Raw genomic sequence first — 22,968 nt, forward strand, 5'->3', positions numbered from 1 at the left:
CCAACTTGGTCTTCTCGCACAACTAGAGAGAGAGAGAGAGAGAGAGAGAGAGAGAGAGAGAGACAGAGAGAGAGAAAGCATCACGGGTATTCCCTGCTCACAATATTCCCTGGTTTTACTTTCACAAATGCAAGATAGCCTGTTGCTTTTGAGATTTATGCTTTCGTCAGTTATTAAACGTTATAAGAAAAACATGTTTTTTGTCATCGTTAAATAGAATCCCCAAATCCCACACGAAATCCTCCATAAACAAAGGAGTTTGCGAGGCAATAAGTAAAGTGCGAACGTTTTACCACAAACTTTTACTGGCAAAAAATATATGCTCGTTGGCAACGTAGCCTCTTCGTGCACAATCTAAACAGGTATGAGCGGCTGGCCGGTTGTAGCTGTATAAAAGATGCTTCAGTCCGGATGGGAACCAGACTTCACCTACCATCAGAGGAAGAAATCTCGAGAAACCACGCTACTTCATCATGATCGGTCTTCGTTCACAGGTAAGATTGACTAGGTGTTTGGGGTGACATTATCAAATTATGTGCACACGAAGGCCCTGTACAATTGCGACATATTCTATTCTATATCCTATTATATTTTCTCTGTTCTTGAATTTGCGTACGACCCTAAGACAACTTAAATTTAGTTCCACTCACAAACATTAGAAAGTACTTCCTCGTCTTACTTACTGGTCAGCAACATTAGCGCGATCACTGATACTCAACTTACCTCCTTTATGTGAGAGAAATACGAAAAGTCAAAACATACTTATAACGATGAAACCAAGAATTGCCAGCCATCGTTAGCACAAGAGTCCTCTAAACATCCAAGGGCCGGAGGGCTGGGATTAATTACAGCCTCATAATATAGAGAGATAAAGACTATATTTCAGAGACTGCTGTCGCCCTCTTCAGGTAGATGAATGAGAAAAGTTACAGAAAAGGTGGTATTTATACCAAGAGGTCCATCCACAGGTAAGCCAATTTAGGTCACTCCCGCTGATAATCTTCCTTTAATCTTCTTAAGCGTTGGTTGAATGAAAACCTTGTTGATGATATTTGAGTCACATGCTCCCTTTGAGATATTCATTACCTGCCTCTCTTTAATCAAGGCCGATTCCATCATTTGACTCTTGTACCGGCAGTTGCTGCTATAAATTATATGAGACAAATTCCAGTTTATTCTATGGATATGTTCATTTATATGGTTGAAAATAGGTGAGTTCTGTTGTCCATACCTAACTGACCGTTTATGCTGTATTAATCTGTAGGGAAGTGATTTTCCTGTAAATCCGATATAAGATTGGTCACAGTCCAGGCATGGGATTTCATAAACGCCTGTGTCCTTGGGTGATGTCTTTTGTTGGACGTTAATCAGGGAATTGGCTAAGGTGTTTTGGTAAGTAAATGCAAAAGGGTTAGATTTTCCGAGGGTCTGGGTCACCGTCTTAATCCTGTCCAGGTGTGGAATTTTTATTTTATTGTTAGGTGTGTCTCTGGTCTTGTCTTGAGGGGGTCGGTAGAAAATTACGTTTGCTTTGTGGAATTGCTTTCTCATTTATACAGTCAAGATACCTTAAAGAAGAAGGCTGCTTACGAATTAGTTCAAATTCTTTTTCCAGGAAATCTGGGGAACAAATTCGTAAGGCTCTTAAGAATAGGTTGCTGGCTACGCCTATCTTGATAGGAATGTCGTGATAGCTGAAGTGGTGAATGTATGAAAGTGAAAACGTTGGTTTTCTGTATATGGTAAATTTGTATTCTGACATGTCTCTTATTATTAAAAAATCAAGAAAAGGAATTTTGTTGTCTGTTTCCCATTCAACTTTAAATTTGATGCTGGGCACTAATGCGTTTAATTTTGAAAAGAATGAATTAAAATTGCCCCACCTATTATCCCAAAATGTTATAATATCAGCTACATATCTCATCCACAGCATGTATTTGGGTTTTATTGCATTTATTACTGTAGTTTCAAAGTATTCCATGTACAAATAGGTTAAAACCCATACTGCACCCGAATTTTTGCTTATAGAATGATTCCTCGAATGAATATACGTTATTAGATACACATAATTCAACTAACTTTATTATTTTGTCAAGCGCCAATGGGAAATTATCTGAATAGGGGGATAATTTTTCCCTCAAAAACTGAACAACGTCCTGTACTGGTACTTTCGTGAACAGGGAATCAACGTCAAGGCTTAAAAGTTTTATGTTGTGAAGTGGTATATGTGCTTCTCTGAATTTGTGACAAAAACCTTCCGAATGTTTAATGTGACTGGGAGAAAAAGTGCCTAAAATAGGGAAAGGAGGCCAGCTAACCATTCAGAAATTTTGTAATTGAAAGCTCCGGCACATGAAACGATGGGTCTGAATGGAAGGTTGTCTATGCGAGTTTTGGGAAGGCCATAAAAATAGGGTAGTTTAGGATTAATTTCTTTAAATTTCTCTTTTTGCTCTTTTTGTCTTGATCAATTAATCTTATTTTCCGAAAAAATTCTGTGGGGACGTTTTGGAGGGGATTTTTCGCCAGTTTGTCGTGAGTGTTTGTGTGGCTATAATAATATATATATATATATATATATATATATATATATATATATATATATATATATATATATATATATATATATAAATATGTGTGTGTATGTGTGTGTATATATATATATATATATCATATATATATATATATATATATATATATATATATATATATATATATATATATACATATACATGTGTGGTATGCAGCAAATTCTACCTGATAATGAAAAAGATAGATTTACCTCATTATGTAAATAAAATTTCCTCCGCCGTCAGGTTGCTCTCCTAGTGGCCATCATGGCTCTGCTCTTCTGCGTCTCCGCCCTCCCTAGCGGAGGAGTTAGACACGGGTAAGGCCACTTTCGTTTGATGATTTTGGTTTCGATGTAACTCTCTTATATTTTCTCTCTTCCATATATTATCACATTTATTTCCTTGTAAAAAAATATCCTAATCCTTATCTATTTTTGTTTGTTTACATATTTTCATTCGCTAATTTATTGTTTCTGTAGCTTTACATAATTTTTCTATTGTTTTCTATCTGAAAGATTTGGAGGTCAGTTTGGAGGTCACGGTTTGGGAGGCGGCTTCAGCAACAGACCAATTGGTCATGGAGGCTTCGGTCACGGAGGCTTCGGCCATGGAGGCTTCGGCCATGGAGGCTTCGGCCATGGAGGCTTCAGCCAAGGAGGTTTCGGCCAAGGAGGTTTCGGCCATGGAGGTTTCGGCCATGGAGGTTTCGGCCACAGGCCTTATGGATACGGAAAATAGAGATCTTCATTCCAAACCGACAATGCAAAAGGTTTAATTGTCGACGAAACTTACAAAAGATACAAAGAAGAGGAGGAAAAACCTGGAACTCTGGAACGCTGGAACTACGTCTGACGTATAGCAGCCATTCCGGAGAAAGAGTCCAAAATCACTGCTTTGAAAATATTTTTTACGGGTTATAGTGTGAGATGGTTTTTGTAATAAAATTTTGTTATACACTCGCACTGTTCATCAGATTCCCAAGTGAATATAAAAACTGATAGTCCTCATCATAGGCAGGCTAATCATCGGTGAGATAAGCACAGGGATATGGACGGGCATGGCACATCACATGGTTTCTTTATTCACTTGCGAAGTTCCAAGACAAAGTCCCATCTTCAGGCTAAACGCAGAAAATAAATATTACATTCATACCAAACACGTTTTCAAAAGGAAACAAATAAAACACTTCTAAGTAAAATTACAAAATAAAAATCTCAAGGAATAAGGAAAAGTCCTTGCTCAAGTATTGTCCTGCTGGTCCGTGTCAGGACAGTGGAAAAGTCAAGAGAAGGCAAAGGATGCCGTCACGTGGTTTTATGCTAAATACAAAGGTACTGAGGTGGAATGGTTGTTTAGTGAGGGCACCAGTTTCTTAACTGCTAAACTTCCAAGAGCCCGGAGGTGGTGTTTATATGATGATGTCATTATGACCTTCAAGTTATTATAATTTTCTGGCGTGATTCCTGACATTGGGTTGTTCTGGGCTGGAGAATTATTTGCTGCTCGTTCCGTAACTTACACCTGTATAAGCATCATAACTCACCTTGAGCAACCGGCTCGTACTTCCTACGCAGATCTGCTGATTACATCAGCAGCCATTGAATAAACATACTACACTAGATTGCATCAAGAAGAGCAACTTCTCTTCGTGTTTAGGGAGCCACCGATAGTTCAAGGATTCACTCAAGTGAATCTGGCATCAACTAAATGCGCTGCACCAGTTGGATGAAAAAAAGTTATTAAAAGTTTTCTCAATATATTTAAAAAGTAGACCCGATGGATAATAGTTGGTATTAAAAAATCCCTCAAGAAATTTGATCTCATCATGGTATAATTTTCAACTGAATGTTAGGTTTATAGCCCTGTGGATGAGTGCAGATAAAACATTTACTTTAAAATTATAAAAGCAAAAGTGTTAAAATTTAGGCCAAAGATGGTAAAAGCACTAGACCGTGGGTAAAAGTAGGTTTCTTAAAACAGTTGTCTTTACGGAATATCATTGTATCTAAACAGGCTAATTGTTCATGATCTTATTCGCACTGGAATTTAAGATTTCAGTGTTTAGATTTAGCATATTGTAAAAGGGACTCTCTATGATGCCTGTCTTTAAACAAAACAAAGGTGCTATCTACATATACTTTAAACAAAGAGGAAAAGAAGGGCAATTTTCCAGTCATTCCCCTCCAAATTTGAGCATAAAAATATTGGCGAATTTGCAGCTTAGAGGGTTGTCCATACCCACACCCTCTATTTGCAAATAAACATGTTCATTGAAAATGACAGCAGCGTCCCGTACTGCTAATTCTACTAATTTTCTAAAATCATCACGTTTAAAGCCATTATAAATGGAATCATCTTCTGTAAAAATAATATCTAAAGTAAAGTAAATAGTTTCCTCCACTGGGATATTAGAGAACAGTGTTTCAAAATCGAAGCTTGTCATGGTAAGGTCAGAGTTCTGGCATTAAATACTGTTCGTAAAATCAATAGAATTTGTTAGATTATATTATATTTTTTATTTCTTGAAATCAAATTTCTTTAGGGATTTTCTAATACCAACGTATCATTAACTTTTTTCCATCCACCTGGTGCAGTGCATTTAGGCACAGAAACTAAGATATGTCAAATAACCTTACATACATGACTGATAGGAAGTTTTTACCCTATCTCAAGCAAATTTTAAATCGCCAATATCCAGCAGTTGATGCCAGATTCACTTGTGTGAATCCTAGAACTATCGGTGGCTCCCTAAACACAAAGAGAAGTTGCCCATCTTGATGCAATCTTGATGTTATCAGCAGACCTGCGTAGGAAGTACGCGCCGGTTGCTCAAGGTGAGATACGATGCTCATAAAGGCATAAGTTACAGAACGGGCAGCAAATAATTATCCAGCCCCGAACAATCTAATATCATGAATCACGCCAGAATCTCTAGGACAGACATATAATAACTTTAACGTCATTATGACATCACCATATAAACACCACCTCCACATTCTTGAAAGTTTGGCAATTAAGAAACTGGCGCCCTCACTAAACAACCATGTCACCTTAGTACCTTTGTATTTAGCGTAAAGCCACGTCACCCTGTTCTTCAGCTGTATATGGCTTTTCCACCGTTCTGACACAGAACAGCAGGATTCCACCTGAGTAAGGTGTTTTCCTTATTCTTTGAGATTTTTATTTCGTAATATTACTTAGAAGCATTTAATACTTTGGTTTTTTAAAAGTGTTTTGTGTTAATGTCATATTTAGTTTCTGTTTTCAGCCTGAAGATGGTAAGTGAATAAAGAAATCATGTAATGCGGCATGTCCTTCCATACGCCTGTGCCTAAAACGTACGTATGCGCGTGTGTGTGTTTTATATAAAGATTCAAATGCCTGCAGAAGAAATTTACTATGGCCCCGAGCTCATCCTTTATAGTTACCATTGCTATCCTTAGCTACGGTTATACTTTTTGTTTTTCACAGCCCTCGATAAACAAGGAGGGTCAGAGCTTAGGGCATCCATCCTTCCGTAAACCATCTGCAAAAACCAAATACGAAATGAGTGTTAGGAAGCGCTCGTTGGGATTAGCGATCCCTTACTATGGATAAAACTCCAAAAAAAATGGAACCGGTCAGTCTTTTATGGCGCTAAAAAGCCGAGATAAAAACTAATGAAACGTTTTACGTAGCTATTTAGTAGTTATTGAACTAATGGTGCGTGACTGTTGACTCCTTATCCAGACTTTTCAATAAAACTCAAAGAAGAATTTTGGGCTTTAACCGACGAAATAAACTCAGCAGTTTAAGAAAACTTCGCCACTGTAAGAAAATTCATTTAGGCTCGCTGTCATAAATTCATTGGCATTACCTGGCCGTGAAAATTTCACTAATAATCTCTAATTTTCTCAAATAAATTGTTAACCAACAGTTTGTTTGACAAGCTAAAAGGTAAAAAAAAATACATGATTAATTTATCATTTGCTTCATGATGTTTACACCCCTTTCCATCCCTAATGCTGGATCCACGGCATTTAAAACTGCTCGTTTATTCCTGCTCTACGGGAGTCTAGTCTTTAAACTAAAACTAATGCCTCAGGACGCAAATTTGGGAAATGGAGTAATACAGATATTAAGGTTTTTCATTATGATGATTTTCCTATTATTTACGAAAATGGACTAATTTATCTTTTCTAATCACTCTCAGACATCCGCTTGTTATTTCTATTAGCAGTTTATTTTTAAAAATAGACACTTTAAAAATAGAGACTATCATTTATCTTTTCGAGAGATTCATTATAACCAGAAGGTTTTCCTTCGCAAAAAGGCCTAGCATTTTATTTGTAAAAATCGACTACCATTTTCACAAGTAATTTCAATGATTATCAGCATCATTGTTTGTGATCTTATAAGTGTAATCTTATCAAATGCGCACTTTTCATTCACTTCGCTTTGTTGTTGTTGATCAAATCCCTCCATAGCAGGATTACGTATTCAGCGCATGTCCACCTGGCTGATGCTACATCGTGGATTGCAAATTAATACGGAGCTGGGACAAAGCTCCATGCCTCTGGCCTTGAAGTAGAGTTCTTTACTGTTTGTCACTACCTATTTGTATGAAGTATGTTGTTAATGCAATTGTTTTGAAATAGGCTTTTATAAGTTATCGGTAGACTAATGGTAAATATGTCCGCTTGCTAATAATTGCGCCATCTTCTCTGCTTCTGATTTCACGTGTGGTTTTGGTGCAGACCTTGATTATTCGGACCTTGGGGAGAAATCCATACCATAGCATCGTCCTGGAAATGGGTTCATTTCGAAGCTCATCAGCTACCATTCCTCTCGAATGGAGAGAAAGTGAGAAAGGTACCTGCCTATGCATCTTATATCGAAAATGACATTGTTTTTGGTCTGACGTTCATATCTAAGCTCAGTAAAATTGTTATCAAGTCTCCTTGCAAATATTATTCGTTGGCAACGTCACCCCTACCTGCTCCGGGATAGGTAGGCGCTGTTGATTATACGCAGTCCGTATTATAGCTACCCTAACGTACGGAAAGCGACCATCCTTCAGTCATCAAAAGCGAGGATAAAAAAAAATAATATTCCATCATGACTGGTCCTCGTTTGCAGGTAAGACTGTCACTTGTTTTGGGGATGCATATGTGCATGAGGTTAGCCTTAGAGTTCGTAGAATTTCATGATTTTTTAAAAAGGTTTCATAACATTATTTTCTTACGTTTTGACTGTTGGCAAAACTGTTTCAAGTTAACTTCTCATGATTATCACTGCCACATAAGCAAATGATAAATTTGTCAAGCAGGCAAAATGCAATACTTTCATTTCAGATGGGAGTTATGCAGAGTTAATTCAAGGGTCACGTATACATACAGATTTGTCATAAGTGGCTCTTTCACGTTTTTATTAACAAAGGTGTCTCGTTTTGCCACTTGTTTGGTGAAATCGTGGATACCCTTCAGTTGAAAGTAGTTACAGATTCTTTTTAAAATTTTAGGTTGAAATATGGCTATTTTCGTAATTCATGACCACTTTTCGCATCTTGTGCCGCTGCATCATAAGCAACGAGTCAAGAAAAGCGCAATATTGTGGTATCACATTATTGAATGGCAAGTAGACGTGTATATACATACATTATATATATATATATATATTATATATATATATATAGATATATATATATATACATATATAAACATATACATTTATATGTTGCTTTTATATACAACTGTATGATTTTCCAATGCCAATGATCTATTCGATTCTCAGGTAATTCTCTTAGTGGCTGTCGTAATGGCTATGGTCATCTGCATCTCCGCCCACCCCGACGGAGGGGCCAAACATATCGGCCCTCCCTGCGGAGGCAGGTAAAGTTTACCATTCCAAGTCGAAGTTTTTAGTTTGCCTTTTTTGTTTCTAAGCTTGATTACGAAGTAAGTTATGAGTGACCTTTTACGAATATTTTAATGTAAAAGGTAGGGCACGGGATTGACAAAAAGTGATAAAGTGAACATTTCAACGATTGTAGGTCACGTGACTAAAATTGTGATTAAGCGAACATTTTAACAAAGGTCGGTCACGTGACTGTCAAAGTTGTTAGATTGTGGGACAGACATTGTGACAGGGGCAATGGTCAACCCAACTGGAGATGGTCATAAAAATTTATAATCTAGTCCTGTACAAAACAGTACAATACTCTTTTTACCGTCTTTTATAGGAAGGAATGATATTCCCTCATCCAAATGTTAATAGATTTATTGTGCACAAATGTTTTCCGCCAGTTTTTTTACGGCTATCTCAATTATTTACTATGGTAAATAACTTCGTTATTCCTTCACCTCATTCATTCTCATGCATAGGCATTGCTTTCTATTCATTTTGACGCTAAGCAAAGATAATTCATTACATTTCCATTTCCATAAAGGCTAGTTTTAAAATCATGCAAAATTAGTTTAACAATTAAGGCCTGTCCACACGAGCGGGCCTGATCGGCGTGCTCCGGGTTTGACGGACAAATTCTTGCGGGCTTCCCCGTGAATGTTGTTCACACGGGTGAGGCGATGGAGAGGTGGGCGTGCCCGGTGATGCCAGTAGTGTGTTCAGTGCGTACGATAAACATGGTGCCTACCGCAAAGAAGAAGATATTGTGTAGCATGATAATTTCTTTGTGTGTGATGAAAAAGAAGAAAAAGAAGAGAATATGGTGCAAAGAATGGCTCAGTAAAACAAATGTATATGGTTAACGTACGTCTGCCAGGGTCGAAGCTCAAGCCAACGGGCACCACCATGGTGATTGTGCTACAAGACCCATCGGGCAATTTCACGGTTCGCCCGTCAAGTGTGCCCGTTAGAGGGGAGGTCCGCCGATCAGGCCCGGTCGTGTGGACAGGCTTTTAGTTTAAAATTTTTAAACAATAAACTGGAAAGTAAATCCACAGTAGTAAGACTGACTGATTATGTTATATATTCTAAATAACACATTCAAGCAGTCATACTACCGTGGATTTACTTTCCCAATCTAAACAATTATATGACACGACAAAAAATAGTTATTTTATGCACAAATTAGTTTAATTTATTTCTTAGTGACTATATATATAACTAAAATATATTTCTTATTTCGAAGCATTGGAGGCTGTGTGGGAGGTCATGGAGGACCAGCCCATGGTGTTGGACGCGGCTTTGGAGGCATCTTCGGAGGTCGAATCCGTCACCGACCTTTTCTCAGTGAAAATTTCGGCTACAGACCTTTTGGATTCGGCAAATAGGCAGTTTTCCCCCAGACTGACTGCACTATGTGCCTACTGACCAATGGACACGAATGCAAGACCATGATGAAGGAAATAAAAAGCCAGGAATGCTAGAATTGTATCTTAACGTCTGGCAACCGTTCCACAGAAGGATTGAAAGAGTGCTATTACGATTTCTGTGGTACATGTTTTCTTAATGTAATGCTATTCTGTAATCTGCTCATAATTTAACAAATGCCCGGCTTATCACAAAATTGCCCACTGAACAATAAAGTGGTGTTTCACAAAATTAATCGGCAAATGTAAGGAGAGGGCCGCATGAAGATAGATTATTGATGCATACTTTTGTGGCTGAACAATAAAGAAAATGGTATCTATAGTGTATAAAAAAGTGAAACCATTAGAGGAATTTTCCGCAATCTTCCAAATTTTTTTACGTAAACCTCAGAGGGGTTTTTATAATACATGGAGGAACTAGGTGTAGTACCAGCCCTTGAGGCGGATTTAGGATGTACGGGGCCTAGCCCGGTGACCTTAAAAGGGCCCTTCTCATTTATGAGTAGGCAAAGAGGGCCCATACACAGCTGGGGGTTGGGAGTTAGGTTTCTGGGATTTATTTTCTAATTGAGCACATTGAGATATTTTAGTTTTTCATTTTTTTTTTTTTTTTTTTTTGCCGAAGTGCGATGCCCTTACAGGCGCGGAGCCCTAAATCCGCCTCTGCCCCTTGGGTATGAGCGCAAATACACAATAGACGGGATAAGTCCACCTTAGCAATGTAAATTCTCAAGTTACCCCACCTTCAACGCATTGTACACACCATTTTCTATATTCTGAAGGCAAAACATCACATCAATAGACTATCCTCGTGCGGCCCTCGTCCTCACGTTTACCAGTTACTACATTAAAACATTGTTTCTAAGGGCTTAAATATAGCAGTTTACCCGAGGAAATACTTTGTCCACAGGTTACTAACATTCGTAAATCAGTTACTGAAATCTTTAGCGACAGGACCTTATAAACAGAGTAAAAAAAAAAAAAACAACTTTAAATATGGCAGAATTTAGCCGATAAATAGCACTGAGCAATGGGTTATAGCAGATATAAAAAAAAAAAAAAGCTTGCCAACTAGTGTTTTTGGTATATGAAACGTCTGGTACCGGCAAATATATGCACACAATCATTGGACCTAAACCTCTTTTCCTGTAGTTATGGTTCAGTACTTTAGCAAGACCCATGGCCTTCGACCAGTCGATGCTCTAAGTTTAGTAAACCAGTAACTGATTCATCTTAGCCTCCCGATTTGAATTCACTGGAAGTGGGAAGTCATGTGAAGATTCGTGCTCTCTTCCAGATTTGATATATTAGGCATTGAGCACTTTATTAAATTTATGCCATCAACAGACCCTTATGGTCTGTTGTACAAACGTCCCTAAATTCACAAATATTTTTAATATGTAGATGAAATACGTCTGCGTCAGCTAAATATAAAAGGATTACTCAGTTTCGGTCTGTTTGCCATGGTGTTGTGCTTGTTTTTCCGTCCTAACATTTTGTCCTAGTGACAGTCATTAAATAATCTGCGTTCAGTTTTATGAACTGTAACAATTATACAGGCTCTTGTGGGGTTTTGATTTTAAAAACCTCAAGGTGCATCAAGCGATTTAAGTAAGGCTCCTCTCGAGTTGTTTATATTTGCTAACATTGAAGGTTATTGGAAGTTTATTGTGCACTCTCACATTTAAAGAAATTTCATCCTCATACAAGGACAATCTGGTGAGAATGTTGCTAAATTTGAGTGATATCAACCTTAGAAATATTTTCAAGGCAGATACAATCATTTATTTTCGGTATTATCAATTTCCTATCGCCAACTCGCTCTTAACTTACTATTCACTATCTACTTCCCTTGATCTCCTGTCTATTTCCAAGTATTAGCTATTTGGTCTGTTTTGGCCCAGTAACAAGAATCTGAATTTTTAATTCATACTGCACTTGCTCGCTTTCTCGCTTCAGAAGAAAGCAATTCTTAAATGTAACTTTTATAATAGGTATTTTATTATGCACTCGTCCATTGATCCCATGGTTCAATGTTTTAATACAAATTTGTTAAAACTTTGTAAAACTAAAAGCTTTAAGGAAGGATGAATTTTAATTAAACAACTTATGAAACTTCAGTTTGAAATAATAAAAGCCAAACAGTTGGAGTGTCATTTTAACCTTAATATCAAACTAGTTACAGCAAAAGATGCATAATACTAACATCCCTCCAGCGTCATTACCAGCCTAATAACAGCATCTAAAACCAGTGGCAAAATCTAAGCTTATGAAGGGATGTAGTATCATTATGGAGAGTGTACTCATAATCTGCCAAGTGTCTCAATATGATAAACTACTTTGTCATTTCCGACATCAGGCCTGACGAAGTACAAACTGTTGTACACTAAAAGGTATGCATTGCTTTGACAGTCAGTTAATACGAAATACCTTAGTTTCTTTTATTTTCTTACACCTCGCTAAGTTACTGCAATTTGCTGCTTAAAAAATGCCTTTAAGCTTTTACGTAATCTCTCTGGACCAGTTTCATTTTTAATTCTCTGGACCAGTTTCATTTTTAATCATATATACTGCTGCCGCCATTTGGTATCACCGACTTCCATGTGCCTACATACCTCATGTTCCTGACCATTCGTGACACCATCAGTAGTAAATCCCAATACAAAACTATTTGTCATGTTTTTGGAGTTTCCAAAAAACATTTAACTGTACTTCTGCCCAGTGCTAAATGGTGGAGGTAGTCCAATACGTATCCAATTAACTTCAGTATACCAAACTAAGTAACCGTCAGGTTAAATATACACTTCAAAGCCAAATTTAAATTTTCTTCACCTTCAGATTTCTTTCACTTACATGAACAACAGAAACAAAAACCCCAAAAATAATTAAATTTTAATGTATCATTTGCAGTAAAGAATATACAACCATGAAGAAGGTTAATCAATTTCGCTGACAATGAAGCCTCGTGCTAAGGTGAAAATGAAAATATTAAGATTTTTAAAGCATTAGCAGTCATAAATCGATACTTAACAGTGATTGTGATCATTCTATTAACAATTTTAATTTGAAGCTTTAAATTTAACAGTGACTGATCATTCTAATAATTTTCGTTTGAAGCAGTCTCTCGTTCTCGTTTGAAGCAAGTCTCTTGTTTGAAGCATCTTTAAATTTATATATAAAAACAGCCACCGGTACACGAAGCACAAAGCAGGATCCTATTGCCTCACCGGATTTATCCTAAGCATCCTTCAATAGCAGGTTCCAGTTACTAGGGCATCAACTCCGTCACCTTGGAATTCGCCTGTTGTAAGAAAATTTGCCTATGATAGTTAACCTTTAACTCTTAAGCATTTGGAAACTTTATATTCAATATAAAGTAATTGTCTAAACTTTTAACATCTGTTTTACAGCAACTTAAAGTGAAATTTACATCACTTAATTAAAGTCTGTAGCAAGTTGTACTTTACCACTTCGTAGTGATTGCTAAAGTAATACAACCTTACATTTTAAATGAGCATGCCAGAATTGCAAGCACTGAATACTCAATGTTAATTTTTCTAGGGGACAAGGTATTACTGTTGGCTTTCAAAACCTATCTTGTTCAACCCCAGTTTCAGCCAGTCAACTCCCATAAATTTGAAATAGACACCCTCAAGAGCAATCCACCTTTTTTCTTGTACCATAAGCACCTTATCCAGTGTTAACTAGGGGAGCATACTCCTGATCCCATGATTGGAAGAAGTCCTTTGACCTATTGAAACACTCCAGCACCACCAGAGTAGCTTATCGAGCACATCTCCCAGGGTTGCTGTGTAACCTTATCCCACTAAAGTTTAACTATGTTGGCAGCTGCCAAGATCCCAGTTCATCTGCATTTCAAACTTCATGCATCGCAAGCTGGAGGTGATACCTATCTTACAGTCAGGATGAGAAGTATGGAGTCTGAGACCACCCAAAACAGCCACAGCCCTTACATTCAAAGTTTAAATCTTGTGTATACACAAGAGTATACTCTTATTATTAAATACAGGGGATTCTTTAGTATCCACCCATGGGATTTAAAGTAGTAATGCCTATGGGAGTAATGAAATGTAGGCCACCTACCTACTCCTAAGTCCTGGACATCTGGACCTTTTCCCTGGACCTTTACCCTACACCCAAACAACTTGGGAACTCATACATTGCATCCACTCTCTCTCTCCCACTTTTCCTCCAGCCATTTTATTCATTCTCATTGAAAACATCCCCACCACCCCTGTGGTCCATCTTCACAGGCACGTTCCCCTTTTGCCCTACCCAAAAACCTTCTTGCACCACTGACCCAACCAAACTTCCTCCTTTGTGGCCATTCAAACACCCTCGACCACCTCTTGTCTCAACGGTTTTACTTGCATCTTCAACATACAGTTAGATTATCCAACAGACTTAAGTAAAAGGATTTGGGGGATCTGAAGAATTAAATTAGAAAATACAACACAGGTAAAGAAAAACAGCTCAAATTCAAACTATTTAACCAAAGTGTACCTAGAAATAAAAGTTTGTAACACAATCATAAGCAGTCCGGCTCAATCACTTAAAAGAATGTAGGTGTCAAAATGAGAATTTTTTCATACCTAATTCAAACCTAAACAGATCCCATTTCAACTAAGAAAACCAAAGTAATAGATGAAAAATAGTCACTAACAAAATTAACCTTACAATTGCAGCATAAATTCAGTCATTTCACCTAAAATACATAGTACACGAATGGGACAGAGCTACAGAATGGAAACTCATTAACCATAATTGCAAGTAGATTGCATTCAAAGACTTACCTTCACTTATTTGGTTCCGAGCGATCGCTACTTTTAACGTCTTAAAGGCTGCCACTGCATACTTAAAACATTAATCTTCTTTATAAAGATACTGTAATTAATTTTGTAACATCAGCTACAGTGCAATCAGTATTTTCGTTAGTGAGCGCAGAAACCGGATGGACTTCATTATGAAAACATTTTACACCGTTCTATTAAATGGGAGTTTCAATGCCCGCCCCCCCCCCCCCCACACACACAAATGATTTGCATAAAATAAAATTCATTAACGCATAAGTAAACTTGTCTGAAAATTATGTTCTCATAACACTTCAGTAAATATTGAGCTTGTGTACTGAGCTAAATTTGAAATGCTTTGGAAAGCTAAGGAGGCATAGAACATTTACATTAATCCATCCAACAAATTCAAAGTAATTCATGAAAATTTACGATCGTCCGATACTGCAAAAGCCGTGAAACGCATACAATAATCCTTCGCTAGTCCTTCAATTATGCATGACATTAGATTTGTTGTGCTTTAAAGTTATAGTCATACTTGGTTGGTACATTTAAGAATTTCTCCCCCCCCCCCCCCCCCCCCCCCCCCCCCCCCCCCCCCCCCCCCCCCCACCATACATTTGTTGATACCAGACTATAATTTTGGGCTACTAACATAAAAATCGAGTATTTTGAAATGCCAGTCATCTTGTTTCTGTATAGTTATGAAATTAATGGACTCCAAAATATCTTATTACAAAACTTTAAAACACTAGAATTGGCATTTGAATTATCATCATCAAACAATCTATTAATGGTGGTTTCACTTACAATACAATCTTTAGTACGACAAAATGTCCTGTTAACAACCATTTCTCCAATTCATCGTCGATCACACTTGGGAATTCAAGAGTCCAGATGTATTCAGCAACCACTGCCATCACGAACAGACTGACTAAGTCAAGGTCTTCGTGAACATTATTCTTTTGACTGCCAGCTCTTTATTTCACAATCCTGTCTCATCCCAAGAAAATATTAAGCCTCTGTCACCAATGTACTGAATGTATAGTTTATGAAATTAAGTCAAGTTTGAATATTTTTCACCAACAACGTTATGAATGAAGACGGGATTTATTACGAATCCTCAACTTCTAAATCTACAACAAACTAAACTTGCGTTGAAAGAATCAAACAAATTTTAATGATATTACAATACTAGAAAGACACGCAGTCCTAACAAGAGCTCTGATTGCCTCTAGAAACTATATCACCTAACATTGGACCAATGAAACACCGAAAAATAATTTCTGAAAGCCTTCAAACAATACACTTTCATTAAACCAATATCCTTCAGTAGCATATTTACTTAATCACCGGGAGCTGAACGGTAAACCTGCTCATAACCTGGTCAAGCAATATTTAGCAAAGCTGTTCTTAACAACTACCTAACTACCACAGGGTGTAAAAATGTACCTTTTATAATCGTGCTTTAGATACAAAACCAACATTCATACACATTCCTTTATTAGCAACGCAGAAATCACGAACCTGGAAGGAAATGGTTTATGAGCGGATCTGTACATGGTAGGCCGCAGCCTACCATGTACAGTCCTTGGGCCACCTTTGCCGAAGCAGCACCGCCACCCCGACAAAGGTGGCCCCACTGAGTTGTAAAATTGTTTAAACTAAATCACTACTATCTAAGGCAGCGTGGAATGTAAACAAGTACAGTTATGACTTAATTACACAACTGAAACTTAGAGAAATTTAGGAATTCGTACACTGCCAAAAAACTATATTCATGAAACTTCTTTTTAGGTTTATAAACCTACCATTAAACATTAAAAATGACAAATGTATCAGTACATAATGACCACCTATTCAAACTATGTAGCATAGTTATCTTTTCAAAATACCGAGCCGTTGTTTAAGCTGGAATAAACGCAATTTAATTTTTGCCTACCGATTCTACCTCCTGATCTGCTTTAAAAAGATACACTAGCGAGTTATAATCTTTTGAGAAGTTCAGTATTTTCTCCGTATTTTGTATATTAAAATCACTACAGCTTTAACTTGCAAGCTACACTTAGGCTGGACGTTTCATAAAAATAAGAACTTGGACCTATAACATTATGGACAGGCTTTAGACCTACTGTAAATATTGAACAGCTACTCACTACTATTTAAGGGACTTTGCCGGTCAGAATTAATACTGTCATCGGGTACCAAATTAGTTAAAATGCTATCAACCTCTGACGCAGCCTAAGTAAAACAATTCAACAATACCAAAGTCAATAATAAACTTCTAACGCAAGCTTGAACAAGTCGAACGTTACTAATACCATTTAAAGAATCTTTTCAAATGCATGGGATCAGTATTTATCAAAAGTTCCTTTTCTTGCCAAGCACAATATTGAAGCCGGTAAACAATTGCGCTAAAATATTAGCATTCATTAATAAAACATATCGCAGGTAATCTTTACTTAACATTCACCGGCACATTCTCATGAGCACTATCGGTATTTTTAAGATATGGTAATAATGTAATTAAATCCATAAATTCGTGTGTGCATTGGGTGGGAACGGAAATTAAAAAATTAACCAACGCAAAAACCATGACTGTTTGCCTGTCTGCTAAGGCAAAATCCATAACAGTTTGCCTGTCCTCTTTACGTAAGAAAAAAAAAAATCAGCTACCAAAATTTATCATTAGCTGACGAAATCGAAGCAGCACTCCAACTGACAAAAAAATTAACCGCGTCCGCGTACCACAAAGACCTATAAAGTGAAACTATGCTTACCCTTTCGATTCAAGTCACAAGCGTCATAGCAGAAATCCCGGGTAGGCTAGTGGCGAAACACCACGTCCGTCTCTCTTCTCTCTCTATCACTTGCCTTATGTAGGCAACCAACACGTAAATCTCGACCCGCCACGCGAAGATTCTTTCTTCTTAACGTTGATTAACTCGCTTCTGCAAAATTTCGCGACGATACACCAGGTGAACCGAGTCTTTGGATTCAACACCCAGAAGTATACGGGCAAGTTAACCGAATTATTCTTCGACCTTCCTTCCGTGTAACACCAGATTTTCTGTACGAAAATCAATGACCGCTGAGCGTAAGACTCCTGGATAACGCCTTTCCGTTTCCATGGACGCTTGTGCCAATGACAACATTATGAATCTGACCTTCTCCTTGTCCAGTTTTCGAATTATCTTTGTCCTGTGTTATTATTAAGATTATTATTAATGTTTTCCACATAATGCATTGAACGGGACATTTGTATGTAAACGTTAGAAGACAATTGAGAAGAAAGTTTTATCGTAATTGATAGAAAAGCTGATCAATACGGACCATCTAATTATCGTCAAATCATAATTTTGCAATGATAACATAAATGAATGGTAAAAAAACCACAAACGTTATTGTTATACGATACGTGGTCCGATGATTCTTAACAACACAGGGAAACGAAATTAATCCTCCTGCACCAAATTCCAATAAATAATGGTCATAAACGTATTTTTGATAATATAAAGCTAAATATTTCCCAGCATCTTTCAATAAACATAATAAAGACCAAAAGTGCCCCCTTCTTTAATTTCACGGATTTGACAGCGCTCATTTGGACCACATGTTTAAAACAACCGTAGTTTAGCAGAATTTTCTATCATTTTTAGGAAAAAAATCTAATTGAGAACTTCACAAACAAATATCGTCAATATCGTTCTTAACTATAAAATACAAATATCGAAACTGAAAGCTTGAAAGGATCATAGTTGGGGACTAAGTTCCAGAGTGTCTTCCTGGCCCATCAAATATCATGGGAATAATAAATTGAGTTGATTTTTGTTTGAGAGGAACTCCAATATAATTTTTTAGCAGTTCTAAAATGTGCCCTGGTTATTATTATTATTATTATTATTTTATGTTTTTTTTTTGCTCTATCACAGTCCTCCAATTCGACTGGGTGGTATTTATAGTGTGGGGTTCCGGGTTGCATCCTGCCTCCTTAGGAGTCCAACACTTTTCTTACTATGTGTGCCGTTTCTAGGATCACACTCTTCTGCATGAGTCCTGGAGCTACTTCAGCCTCTAGTTTTTCTAGATTCCTTTTCAGGGATCTTGGGATCGTGCCTAGTGCTCCTATGATTATGGGTACGATTTCCACTGGCATATCCCATATCCTTATTTCTATTTTCAGATCTTGATACTTATCCATTTTTTCCCTCTCTTTCTCTTCAACTCTGGTGTCCCATGGTATTACGACATCAATGAGTGATACTTTCTTCTTGACTTTGTCAATCAACGTCACGTCTGGTCTGTTTGCACGTATCACCTTATCCGTTCTGATACCATAGTCCCAGAAGATCTTTGTCTGATCGTTTTCTATCACTCCTTCAGGTTGGTGCTCGTACCACTTATTACTGCAATGTAGCTGATGTTTCTTGCACAGGCTCCAGTGGAGGGCTTTTGCTACTGAATCATGCCTCTTTTTGTACTGGTTCTGTGCAAGTGCCGGGCATTCACTTGCTATGTGGTTTATGGTTTCATTTTTCGTATTGCACTTCCTACATATGGGAGAGATGTTATTTCCGTCTATCGTTCTTTGAACATATCTGGTTCTTAGGGCCTGATCTTGTGCCGCTGTGATCATTCCTTCAGTTTCCTTCTTTAGCTCTCCCCTCTGTAGCCATTGCCAATTGTCATCGCTGGCTAGTTCTTTAGTTTGTCTCATGTATTGTCCGTGCATTGGTTTGTTGTGCCAGTCCTCTGTTCTGTCTGTCTTTCTCCTGTCTCTGTATATTTCTGGGTCTTCGTCTACTTTTATTAGTCCTTCTTCCCATGCACTCTTTAGCCACTCGTCTTCACTGGTTTTCAAATATTGCCCAAGTGCTCTGTTCTCGATGTTGACGCAGTCCTCTATACTTAGTAGTCCTTACCCTCCTTCCTTTCGTGTTATGTATAGTCTGTCCGTATTTGCTCTTGGGTGTAGTGCTTTGTGTATTGTTATATGTTTCCTGGTTTTCTGATCTATGCTGCGGAGTTCTGCCTTCGTCCATTCCACTATTCCAGCACTGTATCTGATTACTGGCACTGCCCATGTGTTTATGGCTTTTATCATATTTCCGGCGTTGATTATTATTATTATTATTATTATTATTATTATGATTATTATTATTATTATTATTATTATTAATTATTAATTATTATTATTATTATTATTAATTATTATTATTATTATATTATTATTATTATTATTATTATTATTATTATTATCCCGTAGTGACCCTGGATTAAACAAGGTGAGTTCGTCGTCATTAAAAATGCAACGTCCACAGCAAAAAATGAAAGTAGGAAAAACCTGGCCATGGACATTAAGAGTTTACCAGAGACGGAATTCGTGTTCGTTCTCTTTTATTATTGCAAGTCTCTCTCTCTCTCTCTCTCTCTCTCTCTCTCTCTCTCTCTCTCTGTGATATTACCTCGTAAATTTTTACCGACTGACAGAGAAGATAATCACTTAACAAGTTGAATACGTACCCGCAACTTCTTCACTCGTCATTTGCACATCGTCATGTGAGTGGGACTTTTAAGTGGGGAATTCAGTATTTCCTAGATGCTTAAATAAAAACCAAAAGGAATAAATACCATTTGGTTTTCATTTAAACATCTAGGAAATACTGAATTCCTCACTTAAAAATTCCACTCACATGACCATGTACAAATGACATGTGTGAATTAGATTGGTAAAAATGTACAAAGTAACATCCCAAACACACACAGACACATACACACAAACACACACACACAGACTTGCCATAAAAAAAGAGAATGAACCGAATTCTGTCTCCAGTACAGCTCTTGATATCCATGGGCAGGTTTTCCCTTCTTTTATGCTATGCACGTTGCATTTTTAATGAACAAAGAACTCACCTTGTTCAATCCAGGGTCACTACGGGGTAATAATAATAATAATAATAATAATAATAATAATAATAATAATAATAATAATAATAATAACTAGAGAGCACTTCAGAACTGTTAAGAATGATATCGAAACAACGCCTCTCAAACAAAAATCAACTCGAATTTTTATTCCCGTGATTGTTGATGGGCCAGGATGGCACTCTGGATCCTTAGTCCCCCAATTATGATACTTTGACGCTTTCAGTTTCGATATTTGTATTTTACAAGTAAGACTGATATGGATGATAGGAACATTAATGTGAACACATTTAGAAGAATAAAACATAATTTAAACTTGTTTAGATATAAAGAAAAAAAAATCACGAGAGAAACATTAAAATTGATTCCGAAGATATGTGATTTCACAACGTCCTCTATATCTCTTTAACGGTTTTGTGTAACGTGAGTTGATAACCTAATAGAAGACAGGGCATAGTGGGAAAAGTTCCAGGGGCAAAGACCAGCTGGGATTGCAAAACTCACGAAGCTGGAAAAATATTTCTTCCCAGCGGTATGCTTCGTGTCTGGCGTTAAAATTATCCAGGTTCGGGAGAATCATCGTTGGCTTAGTGTAAGCTAATCGTTCTTGCTATGTTCCTTTGTAATATGATTTAAAAGAATGACATATTAGCTGCTAGAGACGACTACTCTTTAAAATGTTTATAAATTCGTTAATAAAATGGCAACGATAAACCGCGCCTCCTCGAAGCAGCTGCAACAAGAAACTCGTTCTGGGAAAAGTGTGTGACGTCACCGAAAAGGGGCGGGGAAGACCAAAGGTGCTCGCTGTTGACCGCCTATATAAGCTGGCAGGAGGCTGAACTAGACAACCACAACCACTCATCCAAGCTGAGGAATTGAAGTCTCTCACTGAAGTCCTATAGTAACATCACAATGCGTGCCTCCGTCCTGGTAAGGATGTCTGTTATTTCATAAAAATGTTAATTTTTTGTATACGTCGAAATATCTATAATAGTGTACCTTATACCTTTTTGGAATAGAAAATTTCCGACGTTATTTTTTCGCCATTTAATTTACTATATTTTTGGGTCAATCATTTGAAAGCAAATTAAATTTTTTTTAGATAACAAGTACTGAAGATGTTTACATCTCAATTTAAAATGGCCACCATGGTAAACATGATTTTCTTGTTTAATTTCATAATCCACATGAAAAATTTCAAAAGAATTTCCTATGTATAATTAATTCACTGGAAATTTCAAACACTTGACCTCCAAGAATATCAGCGAACTCAACTTAGAATTAATGCTTTACGTCTACTATCTGACCTGCAAAAATTTCGGATTTTCTCATTTGACCCTGAACTAGACTTGAAATTCTTGCCAATCTTTCAGATCGTCGCCATCGTCCTGGTGTGCAGCGTTGCTGCCATTCCCGAGCCAGGCAGGCCCTACGGAGGAGGATTTGGGTAAGAGACTTTTCACATTTTCTTTATTTTCTGTTGTAGTTTACATAAATGGGAAAAATATTACGTTTTATCACAGCCAATTTGATCATTAAATAAATGTAATTTCGTTACAGCGGAGGGCGTCCAGTTGGAGGTGTGAGACCAGGTCTTGGTGGTTTCGGAGGAGTAGGGGGAGGACTGGGAGGAGGATTTGGAGGAGTGCACGGTGGTGTTGGAGGACTAGGAGGTGGACTAGGAGGAGGTCTAGGTGGAGGGCTTGGAGGAGTTCATGGAGGCGTAGGAGTTGGAGGCGTCCATGGTGGAGTCAGGCCAGGAGGCTATGGCAAATAATGACCTATGACAAACACATGAATAATTCTGGAGGCCAGTATTTTGTATTTGCTCTTTACTAACTATAATCATGACTTCAAGAATTTCCACAAGATTGACTTAGATGCTAAGTATCAAGTGGTAATCAGATAAACAGCAAAACTGAAAAGATCTCAAAGAGCTCCACTTCCACAAACACATAAAAATTCTAGATTCTCATCTGGATCCACCTCAAAGCCTACCTGATTCGTTATTCGTCCCACATCTTCCCTCCCTTAACGTTTCGTTGACACCCAGAAATAAAGTTTTTCATATCTTGTCAAACCGACAAACTGTCAGACATTTCAGCAAACAAGCAAACATGTCTCCGCCCATAAGCACACTGTTTTTGTTATTGTTTTTTAATTGTTAAAACACACGAATTTTGTGAATTATGTGATATGAAATCTATAGAATAAATAATTTGATTTGATAACTGCAGTTTCTCTGAATTATTTCCTCTTGATGTTTTTGTCTCTGGGCTTCATTTTGTCCTTAAATGAAGAATCTTTCTCTTCCCTTTCACATTTTAAAATTCATCTGCAAAT

General features: G+C 37.3%; 2 protein-coding genes and 1 long non-coding RNA gene across 3 annotated transcripts; 2 read left to right on the forward strand and 1 right to left on the reverse strand.

Moving 5' to 3' along the window:
• Window positions 1-399: 399 nt before the first annotated feature.
• Window positions 400-3,529, forward strand: LOC135219480 (keratin, type II cytoskeletal 1-like). Its single transcript, XM_064256283.1, has 3 exons — window positions 400-494; window positions 2,817-2,890; window positions 3,089-3,529. Exons 1-3 carry the CDS (start codon window positions 474-476, stop codon window positions 3,309-3,311), a joined length of 318 nt encoding a protein of 105 aa, XP_064112353.1. The 5' UTR covers window positions 400-473; the 3' UTR covers window positions 3,312-3,529.
• Window positions 3,530-12,763: 9,234 nt separating this feature from the next.
• Window positions 12,764-17,755, reverse strand: LOC135219482 (uncharacterized). Its single transcript, XR_010315446.1, has 2 exons — window positions 17,475-17,755; window positions 12,764-13,184 (listed from the first exon to the last, which is right to left on the reverse strand). It is a non-coding gene; the product is annotated as an uncharacterized LOC135219482 (long non-coding RNA).
• A 3,643-nt stretch (window positions 17,756-21,398) lies between these two features.
• On the forward strand, window positions 21,399-22,856 carry LOC135219483 (ctenidin-3-like). The gene is made up of 3 exons (XM_064256284.1): window positions 21,399-21,555; window positions 21,999-22,072; window positions 22,186-22,856. Exons 1-3 carry the CDS (start codon window positions 21,538-21,540, stop codon window positions 22,400-22,402), a joined length of 309 nt encoding a protein of 102 aa, XP_064112354.1. The 5' UTR covers window positions 21,399-21,537; the 3' UTR covers window positions 22,403-22,856.
• Window positions 22,857-22,968: the final 112 nt, after the last annotated feature.

This window comes from Macrobrachium nipponense, chromosome 1 (assembly GCF_015104395.2).
Source record: "Macrobrachium nipponense isolate FS-2020 chromosome 1, ASM1510439v2, whole genome shotgun sequence".
In the NCBI taxonomy this organism is placed as follows: domain Eukaryota; kingdom Metazoa; phylum Arthropoda; class Malacostraca; order Decapoda; family Palaemonidae; genus Macrobrachium; species Macrobrachium nipponense.